Source organism: Ceratosolen solmsi, unplaced genomic scaffold (genome assembly GCF_000503995.2).
Source record: "Ceratosolen solmsi marchali unplaced genomic scaffold, CerSol_1.0 scaffold47, whole genome shotgun sequence".
NCBI lineage: Eukaryota > Metazoa > Arthropoda > Insecta > Hymenoptera > Agaonidae > Ceratosolen > Ceratosolen solmsi.
Window position 1 is genome coordinate 10,130,164 of NW_011948419.1, and position 15,674 is coordinate 10,145,837.

General features: G+C 21.8%; 2 protein-coding genes across 3 annotated transcripts; one reads left to right on the forward strand and one right to left on the reverse strand.

Annotated features, from left to right (window-relative positions):
* The first annotated feature begins 2,070 nt into the window (after positions 1-2,070).
* Positions 2,071-9,605, forward strand: LOC105360725 (Golgi to ER traffic protein 4 homolog). 2 transcript variants are annotated; one of them, XM_011497715.1, is made up of 6 exons: positions 2,071-2,211; positions 2,682-2,760; positions 4,045-4,279; positions 6,375-6,513; positions 9,096-9,236; positions 9,301-9,605. In XM_011497715.1, the coding sequence occupies exons 1-6, from the start codon at positions 2,099-2,101 to the stop codon at positions 9,560-9,562; spliced, it is 969 nt and encodes a 322-aa protein (XP_011496017.1). In that variant the 5' UTR covers positions 2,071-2,098; the 3' UTR covers positions 9,563-9,605. The 2 variants fall into 2 exon arrangements, with proteins under 2 accessions (XP_011496017.1, XP_011496018.1); XM_011497716.1 differs by having other exon boundaries at positions 9,316-9,605.
* A 3,104-nt stretch (positions 9,606-12,709) lies between these two features.
* On the reverse strand, positions 12,710-15,317 carry Nthl1 (Nth-like DNA glycosylase 1). The gene is made up of 2 exons (XM_011497717.1): positions 14,763-15,317; positions 12,710-13,141 (listed from the first exon to the last, which is right to left on the reverse strand). The coding sequence occupies exons 1-2, from the start codon at positions 15,246-15,248 to the stop codon at positions 12,746-12,748; spliced, it is 882 nt and encodes a 293-aa protein (XP_011496019.1). The 5' UTR covers positions 15,249-15,317; the 3' UTR covers positions 12,710-12,745.
* Between the last annotated feature and the right edge of the window lie 357 nt (positions 15,318-15,674).

The window sequence follows — 15,674 nt, forward strand, 5'->3', positions numbered from 1 at the left end:
TTCGTAAGGACGTGTGTAATAGCGTAGCTTACGTGTGTGGAGTCGACCTCAGTTATATTGATGGTTCGTAAGGACGTGTGTAATTGCGTAGCTTACGTGTGTGGAATCGATCTCAGTTATATTGATGGTTCGTAAGGACGTGTGTAATAGCGTAGCTTACGTGTGTGGAATCGATCTCAGTTATATTGATGGTTCGTAAGGACGTGTGTAATTGCGTAGCTTACGTGTGTGGAATCGATCTCAGTTATATTGATGGTTCGTAAGGACGTGTGTAATTGCGTAGCTTACGTGTGTGGAATCGATCTCAGTTATATTGATGGTTCGTAAGGACGTGTGTAATTGCGTAGCTTACGTGTGTGGAATCGATCTCAGTTATATTGATGGTTCGTAAGGACGTGTGTAATTGCGTAGCTTACGTGTGTGGAATCGATCTCAGTTATATTGATGGTTCGTAAGGACGTGTGTAATTGCGTAGCTTACGTGTGTGGAATCGATCTCAGTTATATTGATGGTTCGTAAGGACGTGTGTAATAGCGTAGCTTACGTGTGTGGAGATATATCGTTGTGTATTGGATGTGACCTCTATATAAGTGGTATTTGACTTGTAAGAAAGCGATTTGTGTGAATTGAAGGCGATCTCTGTGTAAATGGCGTTCACTTGTTGAACAATAATTTGATCTTGATAATTGCTTGATTGAACTAGTAAGAGGATGAGACCGTCATGTGCAGCTCCTTAAATATTCTCGTATAAACAAGCTGCGTTGAAATTGCATCGGTGGCCGTTGCTATGCCGATATTTGTCATGACGTAAACAGGGCATAGCTTTGTAGAGTTCATTTGTTATTACTTTTGGAATTATAGAGTATATTTGAGTTTTTTTTGTTATAAGCATTCTTTGAGTTCGTTAGTCATTTTTTACAAAACAAATGCTCGCGCACTCATACCTCTCCCACTTTTTATTTTGCTTAGAAACTACTGCAATCCGTAACGAGTATATAGTTTTATATATATTATTGATAATTTATATAGAACCTATATTCGCAAATGATAACGTAATTCATCTGCATATCTAGATAAAGCTATATTATTAATAGTACAGTATATATCAAAATACTTTAATTAAATAATACACATTTGTTCTTAATTTTTATGTTAGAATATTAAATAGAATAATTTCAATATGAATAATAATTTATTTTTAAAATATCGCATTTTTACATACTGCTACAATGTAATAAATAACAATGATATATAAATAACAATGAAATAAATAACAATGATAAATAACAAATAAATAACAATTTAATATGGTAATAACAATGTTTAAATTATTTCTATTATACAGAGTTGGCGATATTGAGGTGAATTTAGTTAGTAAGATTAGAATTTCACATATTAGTAGGAAACGTACAATTTCATATTTGAAATATAAGAAATGATATACACTGTATTAAATGAGTTGTATTCCTAAATGTATAAATTATTATTATTACTAATTATGTAGTGTTTGAAAAGGTAATGTATTAAGAAAAAATTATTTTTTATTTGTCTTGAACTTGTAATAATATAAAATTTATTCAAATCGATAATATATGTATTTGAAAATATTAAATTAACTCTAAAACTTAAAATAATAAGTAGTTTGCTATTATATTTAATTTTAAAAATATTTTATAATTTTTTGCAATTATTCGTAATATATACTTATTTGATTACCGTATAGAATTTTTATTTTGAAATTGTGCGCGTTTATAAAAGCCAATGATATACGATTGAATGAATTGTGTAAGAAATTATATAATTTGCATTACTAAAAAAACCTTCTTTACTTTATTATTTTTCTAAAATTATTTATATGAAAAATAAACTTCATTTTATTTCCAAAAAAGTATTTTAATTAAATATGTCTGTTTATGAAAATATTAAATATATTCATTAATAATATGTAGAACATTTAGTACAGCAAACTTAAATAAAATATTAATTGTAGCACTAACTTTTTAAAAAATTTTCTTATATATTTACATGCGCGTATACATACATACGTAACTTAATATAAATATATATATATGTATATATATATATCTAAATACTAAAGATGGAAATGCATAGCTATGATGGAATTAAAAGAGTGTTATTAAAACTTGAAAATTCAATAAATAATGGATATTATTATGAAGCTCATCAGATATACAGAACTCTATATTTTCGGTATGGTATAATTTATGGTTTACTGTATATATTCAAGTATGCGTTCGTGAAATATATTTTGGTAAATTATTAGAACTATTTTCTTGTATATCTGAAATTATTATTTTATAAATTGAGAATTTTTATTTCATTTATAACATAACAAAACAAGAAATTTATATTTAAATTTAAAATAATTTCATTGTTTATTTTTTATGTAAAACTAAATAAAAATAAACGTATATCATAAATTAACTACTTCTAGATCCTATCTAAATATGTTCAACTTAATATACTTACAATAACTCTCTATTATTCATAATCTCTTAAGGATAATTAATGGTAATTTAATTTTATAATACAAAGCAACTTGATTAAATTTCTAAACATAAATTGATATAAATGCTTTTAAGGCCAAATACAATGTGCAAAATGTACATGAACTGATTTTAAATAGTTAATTTGTAAAAATTTACAATTTATTATCTTAGATATCTTGGACAGAAAAAATATTTGGAATTAATTCAGTTACTATATAGCGGTTCTCTTCGTCTTCTACAATGTGGACAAGTATGTATATCATATATTATCATAATCTTAAATTCTAATGTATAATCATTAAATTGAGTAAAATATATTTATGTTAAGAATTGTTAAAAAAAAGATTTTTCAGAAGCCTATTTGATCTTATTCTTTAACAAAAAAGAAATTTCATTTCAATTTATATATATTTATTACAATTCTATCTGCATGATTATTTTCAAGCAATACTAGAAATACAATAAAATTTTGAATTTTCAATGATATTAAGTTTATAAAATATAAGGTAATAAGTTTCTATCAAAGATAATTTTACATCTTTATAATGACAATATTTTACAAAATAATAAACTTTTTGTACTAATATAAAAAAAAATTCATTAATAATTACTGATCTATTATTTATTATTAATATACTAATATTAATAATTATAAAAAGTATAGCAACTTCCAAAATTATTATTGAGTATTGGCATACTGACCAAAATTATGTGACATTTAAATAATTACGTTTTTGAAAATATATTATTTTTTTTTAATGGATTAATTTCCACTTTTATCATAATTATATACCGAAAACATTTTTTTTGACTTTTTAAAATTTAAAATTATAAAAATTTGCAAATAGAAATATTAATTTTTTTGTTATTCTTAGAATTTTTATCTTATAATGAATGGGTTTCGCCAATATAAAAAAAAATGTTTATGTTACTTATCAATAATGTAAATAATTAGAGTTACTACTATTTCTAATAGGGATTGATTATATAAACATTTTATTCACAACTATTAATTTACAATTTATAACAGAGCCTTCAAATATATTAATAGAATAGAATTTCTTCCACATGTAAAAATATATGGAAATAATCGTAGTTATATATAAAAAAATATATAATTTTAAATATATAATCTACTATTCATGTTTAAAAATATTAAAAGTAATTTTTTAATTATTCTTTTTGAAAATATTTGATAAAAATTGAAAAATTATCAGGTTCATGAATTTTTATTTTATACATTTTTGTATTTTTATTTTCGAAATTACATCATTAGTTTGAAGTAAGTATTGAATAAATTTTATTCAATTACGATAGGTTTGATTCGATAGAAATGATGATATTATAGAATAGAATTTTATCGATATTTTCTATGTAGCATTTGCAACATGATTATGTTCCTAACATAACAGTCATATAATTTATTCTTATATTTTATTTTAAATAATAAAATGTTCTTTTTATTTGAAATATTTTTAAAAATTTATTACTAAAATATATTTAAATAAACTATAATTTACATGATTTATTATAGCACACTAGTGGAGCTGATTTGGGCATTTTGTTGATTGATGTATTAAAAAAATCAGAAATTGAACCATCCCAAACATATTTCCAAAAAATCGTTGATTTATTTTCATTGATGACTCCTTCTTCTCCAGAAAGACAAACATTTGTTCAAAAGGCTGTACGATGGAGTACAATTGGTTCAATATTTAAAACTGGACATCCTAATTTTCATCAAAAATTAGCACAGGTTTATTGGCATGGTAAGTTACTCATTTAATATATAATGGAATTACATCAAAATTGGAATTAAGTCTATATTAATTATGATTGCACATGAAATTACATTATTAATACATATGGTATAAAATATGTACTATTAAATATTTAATAATAATGCTATAAAAAAGGATAATATTGCACTGATAACTTACTATTATAATGTCTACATTTAATTGCATTAATTATTTTGTAAAACTATTTTCGATACTATTTAATTACTGATTTATCACATCATTTTCTAAATTTTTTAAGAAAAATGCAATTTATTGGATATATATTTATTTATAACACACTTTCCTATTTTGAGCTATCAACAATTTAGTTACTATAACAATATAGTTTTTTGTAGATATTATTTTAAGTAATGTTATATAAGCAACTAGATATATTTTTTTATATTTTTGTTTTTATTTAAATAAAGAATATCAAATTGAACTGGATTAAATATGAACACAAAATAAATAATTTATTTATTAATATCATTTTAAATATATCTATATAATTCTGATAAATATGGTATATATATATATATAATTTATTATTATTCAAACTAATCTTTTGCACTTATGGTGTTATTACTTTCAATTTGAAAAAACTTTTACTTTTATGAAGTACATATTAGAATGAGTTTGATGTATTTATTATTCGATCATTTACAATATATACATATGATATTCAAAATCCAATTAAAAAAAATTGTCTCAACAATCTAACAAGCAAATCTGTAAATTATATTTTTCTTCTGTTTTTATATATTATATTTATTTATTATATTTAATTTATAATTATATAATAATAATTTGTATCACATGTATAATCAATTAGAATCTTATTAAATGCAAATTAAGTACTACTTCATATGGATACAAAGACTCGATTTGACGATAAATGAATTTTTGTATATGCGTTATTTTATTATTATGAAAATTTGTTATAAAATTATGCTAGTAGAGAGCAGATTTGTTGAAATCAAAATTATAATTATAGTTAATAGTATTTAGGAATTTTTTAAAACGTTTTTACAAATTCATTTTCCTTGTATTATTATTTATGATTTAGTACATGATTTAATATGATTTAGTACAATCTTCTATCTTTTGTTTTCCAATGTCAGTTCATGTTGTAATGCTTCATTATGGTTTTTTTTATTATATTAGTACCAGTGATTTTACACTTAACATGCTGATGCTTCACGAAGTATCTTTTTCAACGTTATGATACATTCATTAAATGAATAATTCATAAAGGAAATTATTAAACAAAAGATTAATTTTGTCATTCAATTTCACAAAACATTGTAGTTATGTTGTACCATCTTTGGATTATTCGTAAGCTTTGTATTCATTATGAAATAGTTAGTAATTACCAATGTGAAAGAATTTCCATTATATGTGATTGTTTATTTCTATTTTATTATTTTTATTTCAATACTACATGATATTTTATTTAATGTATTTTAATCAATATCTTATTATTAGATCTAATTATGCTAGTACATATTATTCTGCTGTACTACTGTTTTGAATGATGCTTTCAAAATATGATTAATAAGTTAAGAAAGGTGTGTTATAACATATTTTATATGTTATAAAAAGAATATCATTTTATTACAACTATTGCTATGTTTATAAATGAGTATTCTGCTTTATTCTTTACTTGCATAGCAATTGATAAAAAAGTCAACAAAAGACAAAATTAATTCGGTAATCTTCTCTGTTGTACACTATAAATCGAGATACAAACCTTTTTTTATGTTACTCTATAACTAATTAAGGTAAAATTAAAAATATTTAATAATTGATTTTTTCATTATATTTGTTCGAATATTTTTGCAGGAATTATTAATGCAAATAATGCATGTTTATTTTATTTTTATATATGTTGCATATTTTACATTCTGTAATTCAAACATCTTCATTCTAAAAAAGAATTAAATTTCATATTTAATTCAATATTGACTTTTATACATATTTAAGAGATCTTTTTTTTTTGTTTTTAAAAAGTAAAAATACTTATCTATAGTTTTGTAAATTTTTTAATCATTATAAAAGTAATGTATTCTTTTGTATTTTATAGAAAAAAATTATACTTCTGCTAGACAACATTTTTTATACACTAAAGACGGTTCTGGATGTGCATTAATGCTAATTGAACTTCATCAACAACAAGGATATTCAAATGAAATGGATCTCTTCATAACACAAACGGTTCTTCAGTAAGAGAAATATATATAAATTATTTGGTCTACTAATTTTGGTTAACTTTTTAAATATATTTATATACAAGTATAATTATAAATATTGCATATATTTCAAAAATACTATCTATGTTGAAAAATGGATTGAAGGCAGTAACCAAGTAGTATTTAAAGAAATGATTTAATTACAGAAACATTTTAATGTAAAAATTTGTTTATGTGAAATGTTATATATATAATGCATTGAAATACAAAAGCATAAACTGCACAAGATCGTTAATAATAATCATTTTTCTAGATAAATAAATATTAGTTAAATATAATCTATGTACACAGTTATTAATCAATGATTAAAAATGAACAAATTATTTAAAAATATTAAAACAAAAAGAAAGTTTAAAAATTTGTTGCAGATGCAATAATTTAAATTAGAACTAATTTAGATAAATTGTCTACTAATTTATACTAACTTATACAAATGATCTGTAATTGAAAATTTGTAAGTCTTATAAAATTTTGCATCTGGACTTTTGGTTAATCAATGCTATCTATGTTATTAATGACAGAATTTAATTTTTGTATATCAATGTATACAATTTATATCTTTCAAATTAATACCAATGCACATTTAATAATTATATATACTGTTACATTTTCTATTCATAGTAAATTTTATTTAATTTGAACGTTTTATTATATATATCTTGAAAATTCTTATGAACATTATATAATATAAATAAATAAACCCATCTTTTATTTACTTAACAATTATCTTTTTTTACAAACTTTGAGTAAATTTATTAAGAAATTTAATAGTAGTTTTTATTTTATTTTATTTTTATTTCATATAATACTTAAATTTTTGTTTTATTTGTATAAGATATATTAAATAAATGAAAATCAGATTAAGTACAGTATTATATAAAATATTATTTAAGAAGTTAAATATAAAGTAATATATTTATAAATAGCAAACTTCAAATAGAAATGCAAATTCAAATGCGAAACAGCTTACAAATATATGCAAAATTCTACTTTGAGTAACACAGTATATTCTAGTGTTAACAATCTTCGAGTTACTGTTTTTTTGGATAAAAAAAGATAAAATGAATAATTAGAAAACAATAACTACAAATTTAAATGTATAACCTTTAATATAAAATAATTGGTAAGCAAATTAATTCAAAATTGTAAAAAAAATTTTTTTTATTTAAGAAATAAAATATAAATTAAAAAATCAAATAATGGTACAGAAATTAAAAGATATGACTAGAAATCAGAGAAAAAGAGAAAAGAGAGAAAGAAAGGATTTTTGTATTTTAACTAATTATAATTTTATTATGAATTCCATTTTTCAAATCATTTTCAATTTATGTTGTAAAAATGAAATTATAAGGTTGAATGGTGGGACTATAGTATGTAAGTAGATTAGAATAGAAACTATTCTAATTGTCTGTCTGTCTAATTAATATATGCATCAAGGAAATAAACTTATTTGTTTTCCAATAAAGAAAAGGTTCAAGTATTATCATCCAGATTATAAAATTATCTAATGTGTTAAAATTTAAACTCAATGAGAGAAACGATTACTAGTTTTTATTCATTAATTAATTTTTTTTCAGTGTGAAATATATATAGATATTAATTATTTTTAAAGTGTTTACTTTGAAATAAAAATTGAAATGTCATTATTTGAAAAGTAATGAAGTAATTAATATTAGTGATTAAAAACGTTTGTAATGAAACTGTAATTGGAAAGTATGTTTGAATTGTTCTTTTAAAGTTTGTATTATAATGATTATTGTTTTAGATGATATAAAAATTAAAATTTATAAAAATAAAAGTTACAAAAAGTAAAAAAAATATATTAATTTATTAAATGCAAAATAATGAGAACTATTTTCATATATTTTATATTCTTATATAAGTTTTTATTATTTGTTTTATTAAAACTTTATTTCAACGTTTTAGTGTTTTTACTATTTTATTTTAATTTGTAGTTTCTGAGATGTATAATATATTGATTTGTAATGTTATTTAAAAATTATTTTAACCATTAGATTTTGTATTGGAAGTAATATATTATAACAATACTTATCTTTTGATTGATTTCATGGTATTTGATTACCTTACAAGACTACACTTGAAAAAGTGGAATAATCGTCAAGAAAAGCGAATAGATAAAATTTAAATTTAATTATACTTTCATATTCTTTCCATCTATTTATTTTACGAAGTAAATTATATATATAAGAATATGTAATAAGAAGTAAAATTGCTATTAATAATATAGCAATTATTGTTGCAGAATATATATAGGTAATTAAACAACAGGCTTATATTTGTTGCTGCCGAATAGACGCTAAGATAGAGTATTTATATTCTTATTAAAATATTTATTCCAGCCGAGGCTTTATTATCGGTAGAATATAATTGTAATATTTCACCATTGTAAATGTTACATGTAATTGATCAAATATCAAAAATTATATAAAAAATAATATTAGTTCTGTACTACCATTGAAAGAATTAAAAGGATTCTTATTTATTTTGTAATTATTCCTTGATAATTAAATAATTATTTAATTTATTTGTTTTAGGTATCTTTGTTTAAAAAATAAATCTACAGCAGATGAAGCTTTTAAATCATTTATTAACAAACACCCTAAAATAAAAGGAGGTCCACCATTTCTTCTTCCTTTATTAAATTTCTCATTTTTTTTATTAAAAACAATCGAATCGTGAGTACTTTTCAATTATTAATTGTAAATTTTTTTATGATATGTTATCAATCGTTTTCAACAGTTCAATCATTTTTAGTGGACAAGTTACTATATTTACAATTCTATGCGAACAGTATCTTTCAAGTTTAACTAAAGATCCATCTTTTCTACAATATATTGATAAAATAGGACAATTATTTTTTAATATTCAACCACGTCAAAATTCAAATAGGGGTTTATTGAATTCATTTCTGCAATCATTTTTTGATGGATTAGAAGATGAAAATAACGAAAATCGAACAATGAATACTTTAACTTCACATTTAATATCAGATTTTGATTAATATTTTACTATATTGTAAAACTAAATACATATTTTAACTTTGATCAATATTATTACTTATTTAATCCCTATTGTATAATAACTATTTTTATATTGTATGTTTATCAAAACATGCTGTAACTATCTATAAATATTAAATCTATCGGTAGAAATGTTTATATTAAAACTTCAATTTTTATGAAACTAATTATATTTTATTTATTTATTTAAAAATACATTCATTATATATAGCTAATAATGTCGTGCAATAAATCGGTTATAAAATAAACATTAATTAATATACAAGTATATTTAAGTTTTATTCTTAGTGTTGGATTATATGAAGTGATGAATATTTTCAAATTGAACTGAATAAATTATAGATTTTATTATACATATTTATCCATAGTGAGTTTTTAATATATAAGTGAGTAATGTATGGTGAGTTTTTAAAATCTATAATTTATTCAGTTCAATTTGAAAATATCCATCACTTCATATAATCCAACACTAAGAATAAAACTTAAGTATAGTTGTGTATAAATTATAAAATAAACTTGGAAAGTATTTTTAGATATAAACTAAAAATCGATTATCAAAGTAACTAACTATATGTATAAGCTGTAATTCTATACAAAGATATATTGAATTTATTTCAGAACAATTACAAAGTAAAATATACATTCACACTGATTATCAAAATTGCACATGTATAATTATTCGTATAAACAAATTTGTGAATATTCAAAAATGAATAAATCTTTAATTATTTTCTATTAAATTTAAATATCTTGGGAAAATATTTTAATAAAAATAAATTTAATTAAATATATTTTTATTTTTTTTATTATTGAAATTTACTATTAAATGTATTTTATATTATTTAAATTATAATAAATAATAAATTAAATAATTTATTATTAAAATATAAATTATATTTATTATAATTAAGTAAATATAAATAATAATAAAAAAATAAAAATTTAATAAAACAATTTCTTTATTTTATTTGTTTATATAAACATACTTGTCTGAGATCAGACTTAAAACCTCCAGGTGGATGTTAGATGGCGGTGTTTGCTGGCAAGTGGAGGAGGCAGATGCAATTATTCAATTCAACACACTGTGTATCTTGGTTTTTCCCTTTATTAAATACAATAATATGATTATGATTAATGGCTATAGAATTATGTGAATATTGATTATGAGTATTATTAAGTCAGTGAAGTTTCTTCAGTGATTTTACGTGCTGATGAGATTAGTACTCGCAGCAGCATTTGGTGTGAATCTCTGCTTCCTTGAGGAGTGTCACGTTTAAGTGGTGTTCTGATACTTGCTTGTTAAATACGAAATGAATGTTATCATCTGTGGCTGTCGTGAACCCTTGCAAACAGTTTTATCTCTTTGGTTAACGTACGAAAAGCCGTCGCTGATTTGTGGACGAAAGGACTTTAGTTGTACGTAAGAGTCGTCGCTGTTTTAGATATGTTAATAAATGTTGGTGTTATACCTTAGTTAATTTCTCTCTTAAATTACGCTTGGCACTTGTGTTCTTTGATTAGAACACTTAACGGATTATGATTATAACGTCACTGTTGTTATTAGATTGATTGTTAATTGATGATAAAGTACTTGGTGTAGCTACAGTGAGTGATAACTGTAGGTTGAATGTGCAAAGAGGAGTACAGTGAGCCCGTCGTGACGACTAAGTAGATGTTAACAGAACAGTGCTTGGCGCGTGGCGAGTTACTTTTAAATATTCACGTAGCAGCTTGCGACGCCGGCAGCAGCACCGATGCCTGTTGCTATGCCGAAATTTGTCGTGATGACAGAGAACGAAACTCTGGAATGTTCTAGAAGCGCCGAAGGATACAGCCTTAGAAGGTTCTCCGGCGTTGCTATGCAGAAATATTGTCGAATATTCGAATATAAGGCGTAGGAAAATTCCTGAATTCGCTGAGTCGTGTTTACAAACATGAACGTCCGGGAGCTTGTACTCTTCAATTTTAAATTATGCTTAAACTGATTCAATTCCGAACAATACTATTAAATAACTTTACATTATCTAGTTATATATTCTACATAATTTAGTTTTTAGTTTCTAATACGTTATAATTATTTAGTGTTAAACTCAATAAATCATTTTTTAAAAATGAACATTTTCAATATATATTTTAGTGTAGTAATAAATTGTCTCGATATTAGTATTTAAAATTTTACATAGTATTAATTATTATATGTTAAGAAATTATATATTAATTATTTATTATATATTATAATTATTATATATTAATTAAATATGTTAAGAAAATATATATTTTTCCTTTATACTATATAATTATTTTTTTATTTGAATTTTAATAAATTAATAGTAGCAATAGATTTTATGATTATAGAAATCATATAATTGACAAATTTTGCAGTTAAAAAGAAATGATTATTTTAATTTTTATTTAAATTTGCACTTTAGAACTAGTCTATAACTTTAACTTTTCTATTCTTAATTCTTAAATATTATAGTTAATTATAAACTTATATTGAAGTAGTTCACACAACTCTCTTCATCGATATTTAATTTATTGATAAAAAATTAATGCAAATGATTATAAATTATATTTAATATTTTTAGTGGGAAACACGTAATTTTGTTATGCACTTTAAAGAATGTTTTAAACTTCATAAGTCGAGATTCCTTTCGTCTTATTTAAAATGTAGCGTGAATTAGAATTTTTTAAAATTTATTTTTCTGAATGAGTTGGTAGTAATTAAATTCTTCATAAAACCTGCGTTCTCGTTTTATAATGGAGATAAGCACTACTATGCAACTAGCAATTTGATAATTTATTTAAAATATAAACTGAACTTTCTATGTGTTTAATTTTAATTTAAGTAAATTAAGATCTTATACATACAATTAAACTAAACCATGTTCTATAACCCTTACCTTACTATAAAAACAACTGATCTTGTTTTTAAGATCTTATTTCATTAAAATATGCTCAGTCTTTATTTAATCCGCACGTAATAGTATATTAATAACGTAATAAAACAAAACGAAATAAATATGTATAAAACTTGATAAAATAAAAATAAAGATAAAATAAAAATAAAAATAAAAAAATAAAATAATATATATTATATAAAAAAATTGTATAATACTTTTTAATTTCTATTAAGTACTTCTTTACTAAAAATAAAAAAAAATTTAAAATTGATATTGATTATTATAACAACAGATAGACTTATTCAAACACTGCAAACATCTTGGTTGCTGTGACCGACAAATTTCTTGGCCAAAGCCAACAAATAGATAATTAATATCTCTCCACAGCTCTTTAGGGAGCCAAGATTCTAAGGCAAGTCTCGTTTCTTCTGGACTCTTAGTTGGTTTAGGCACCCATTTTAAGCGATTACTAATTCTGTGTACATGTGTATCGACACCAATTCCAGATATTTTGTTCCAAGCTATATTCATACATATATGAGCCATTTTTGGTCCAACACCTGGTAAATTTGAAAGCTCGTGTATATTGGTTGGAATGTCACCATTATACTTTTCAAGTACAATTTTTGATGTCTTTTTCAAATATTGCACTTTACGCTGAAAATTTATATTAAACATTAATATTAATATTTCTTCAAAAATATCTTTTGCAATAAATTAAATTATATTTTATACATATATATAATAAATTGATTAAATTTATATTAAAATAGTAGTAACTATTTGAGTAAACTTTTTATAAAATTATCTTAGAATAGTTATTTAAAATGAATATATTTTAAAATTAGGATAACCTTTTTTCTAATTAAGATTTCTAAAAATTTATTTTTATTAAGATTATAAGTAAATTTGCAAATTATGATATAATGTAAATTTGTTCAGAGTATTTTGCCAGTGCATGTTGTAAAAATGCTTAAAGTAGTATATTCAATACCTGCTAAGTTAAATTATTTTATATCATTAATGAATTATACGTTGTTAGATATGTAAAGCCACACATAATTTTAATTTAGAATTCATGTGGTAACAAATCAACAAATTTATTAAAATATTCTGATTATCTTAATTATAGCGTCAAATATTTGATTTATTAATAGGCAACGTTATACTGAAAAAACTTTTTTTTTAATCCTAACCTGATATTTCAAAATAATGACAACACATTTAAAGTTTACAATATAAAGATATTATGGAAGCATATTCTTTTCTTGTAGTGATTTCTGTTTTTTATATATATTTATATATATATAACATCTATTTGCATAGATATAAGTCAAACTTTTTTGTACAATTTTTTTTTCTCAAAAAATCAAATTTGTCAATTTATTATATACACGATTGACATGTATACAGTAAATTTATAAATAAAGTAGTTTTAAATTATTGAACTGAATATATTGTATTGTCTACTCTTAGACCATGCATTTTATGATATAAAAAATACAATTATTATTTATAGGATAATGTTTATATGTTAAGAAAAAATAATTTCCTTCATATTCAAATGACTGATTATTACATTATTATATTTTTGTTTGAAATAAATTTCACTTTGCCTTTATATATTTATAAGTTTTTCTATTTGATTTTGTAGAAGTTAATTAGCTAATATTAATGAAAAATATTTATATTACTAGGAGATATTAATCTATACAAAATAATTTATTAGACAAAACTGACAGATTCTAGCATTATATATAATTTATAATGTTATAAAAATAATTTTATTATTTTAAAATAAATTAAATTTTAAATAATTAATTAATTAATTAATAGTTATTTTATTTTAAAACTTACATATTAAAAATTTTTTAAAAATTGGAATAACACTAAAATTAAAACAATATTAACAATTTGGATACTTTTATACAATTTAAATTTTAAACTAAAAATTTACATTAATTTATATTGTACATTAATTATATATTTAAATGTTGCAATATTTTATACATCTAATTAAACTTTAAGAATAAATCTACAAATCTGTTGTCTATAAGTAATACATAATTTGTCTATCTAATATTTATAATCTAACACAATAATCATAATATTAATAATCTCAATATTTATTATTAAACATTGATATATATTACTTAATTTATTTAAGTTAATTTAATTATATCGTAATAAAAATAATAAAATTGTTATACTTAAACGAAAATTAACATTAAAAAAATTATAAGAAAAGGACTTTAATATAAAAAAATGCAGTCAATACCTTCCAAAAACTGACTGGAAATATAAGTTTTCCAAGTTCTTCATCTGAAATAGAAATAATATATTCTGGTGTACATCTACATTCTTTTAAACGTTGCATTGCGTTATGAGTAATTTGATCTCTAGTTTGACTGCTCAACATTAAAGCTATTAATGTTTGAAATCGGAAAACTGGACCACTTTCCGACTCATCTGCACATTTCTGACAGCCCATTCTGTCAACAGGAGCAGTATAATTTCTACGCATTTCTTTAATATTATTTAAATGTTTTTTCCAATTACTCGGAGACCATTTTGAAAATGTACTTTTTATATTATTTATTTGTATATTATCTACATTAACAGTATTATCGCATTCAAAATTACTGCTGTTTATTGATTTTGAATTTTTTTTTTTAGTTTTAATAATAGTTTGATGGTTAGAATTTTTTTTTAAATTTTTTTCATTTTTAAAAAATTTTGATTTTTCAATATCACTAAAATCCATTGTAGTAATAAGTTTTCTCTTTCCTGAATAAATATAAGATTTTAAAACTTTGAACTTCGACGGCTTACTCATATTTAATTTTTTTTTAATAAATTCGTTAATAATAGCAAAATAATTTTTGTTCTGCTGTATCATAAACTTAATTTTACGTTAAAATTTCATGCACAATTAAAGTAACTATTCCAAATATTCATTGTTATCAAATTTTGTATATAATACTTTAGTTGGAAAAGTAGAGTAACCATTTTATTTTTTGTATATTTACTATTGAAGTTAATTATAATCATTTTATTTCTATTAATATTCCATAAAATGTGTATTTATTAATAAATAAATTATGACTTTTTATTAGGATATAAGTTTTATTAATATAAGAAAATATCCAATAATATAAACATCAATGTAAAATGAAAATGGGTATAAAAT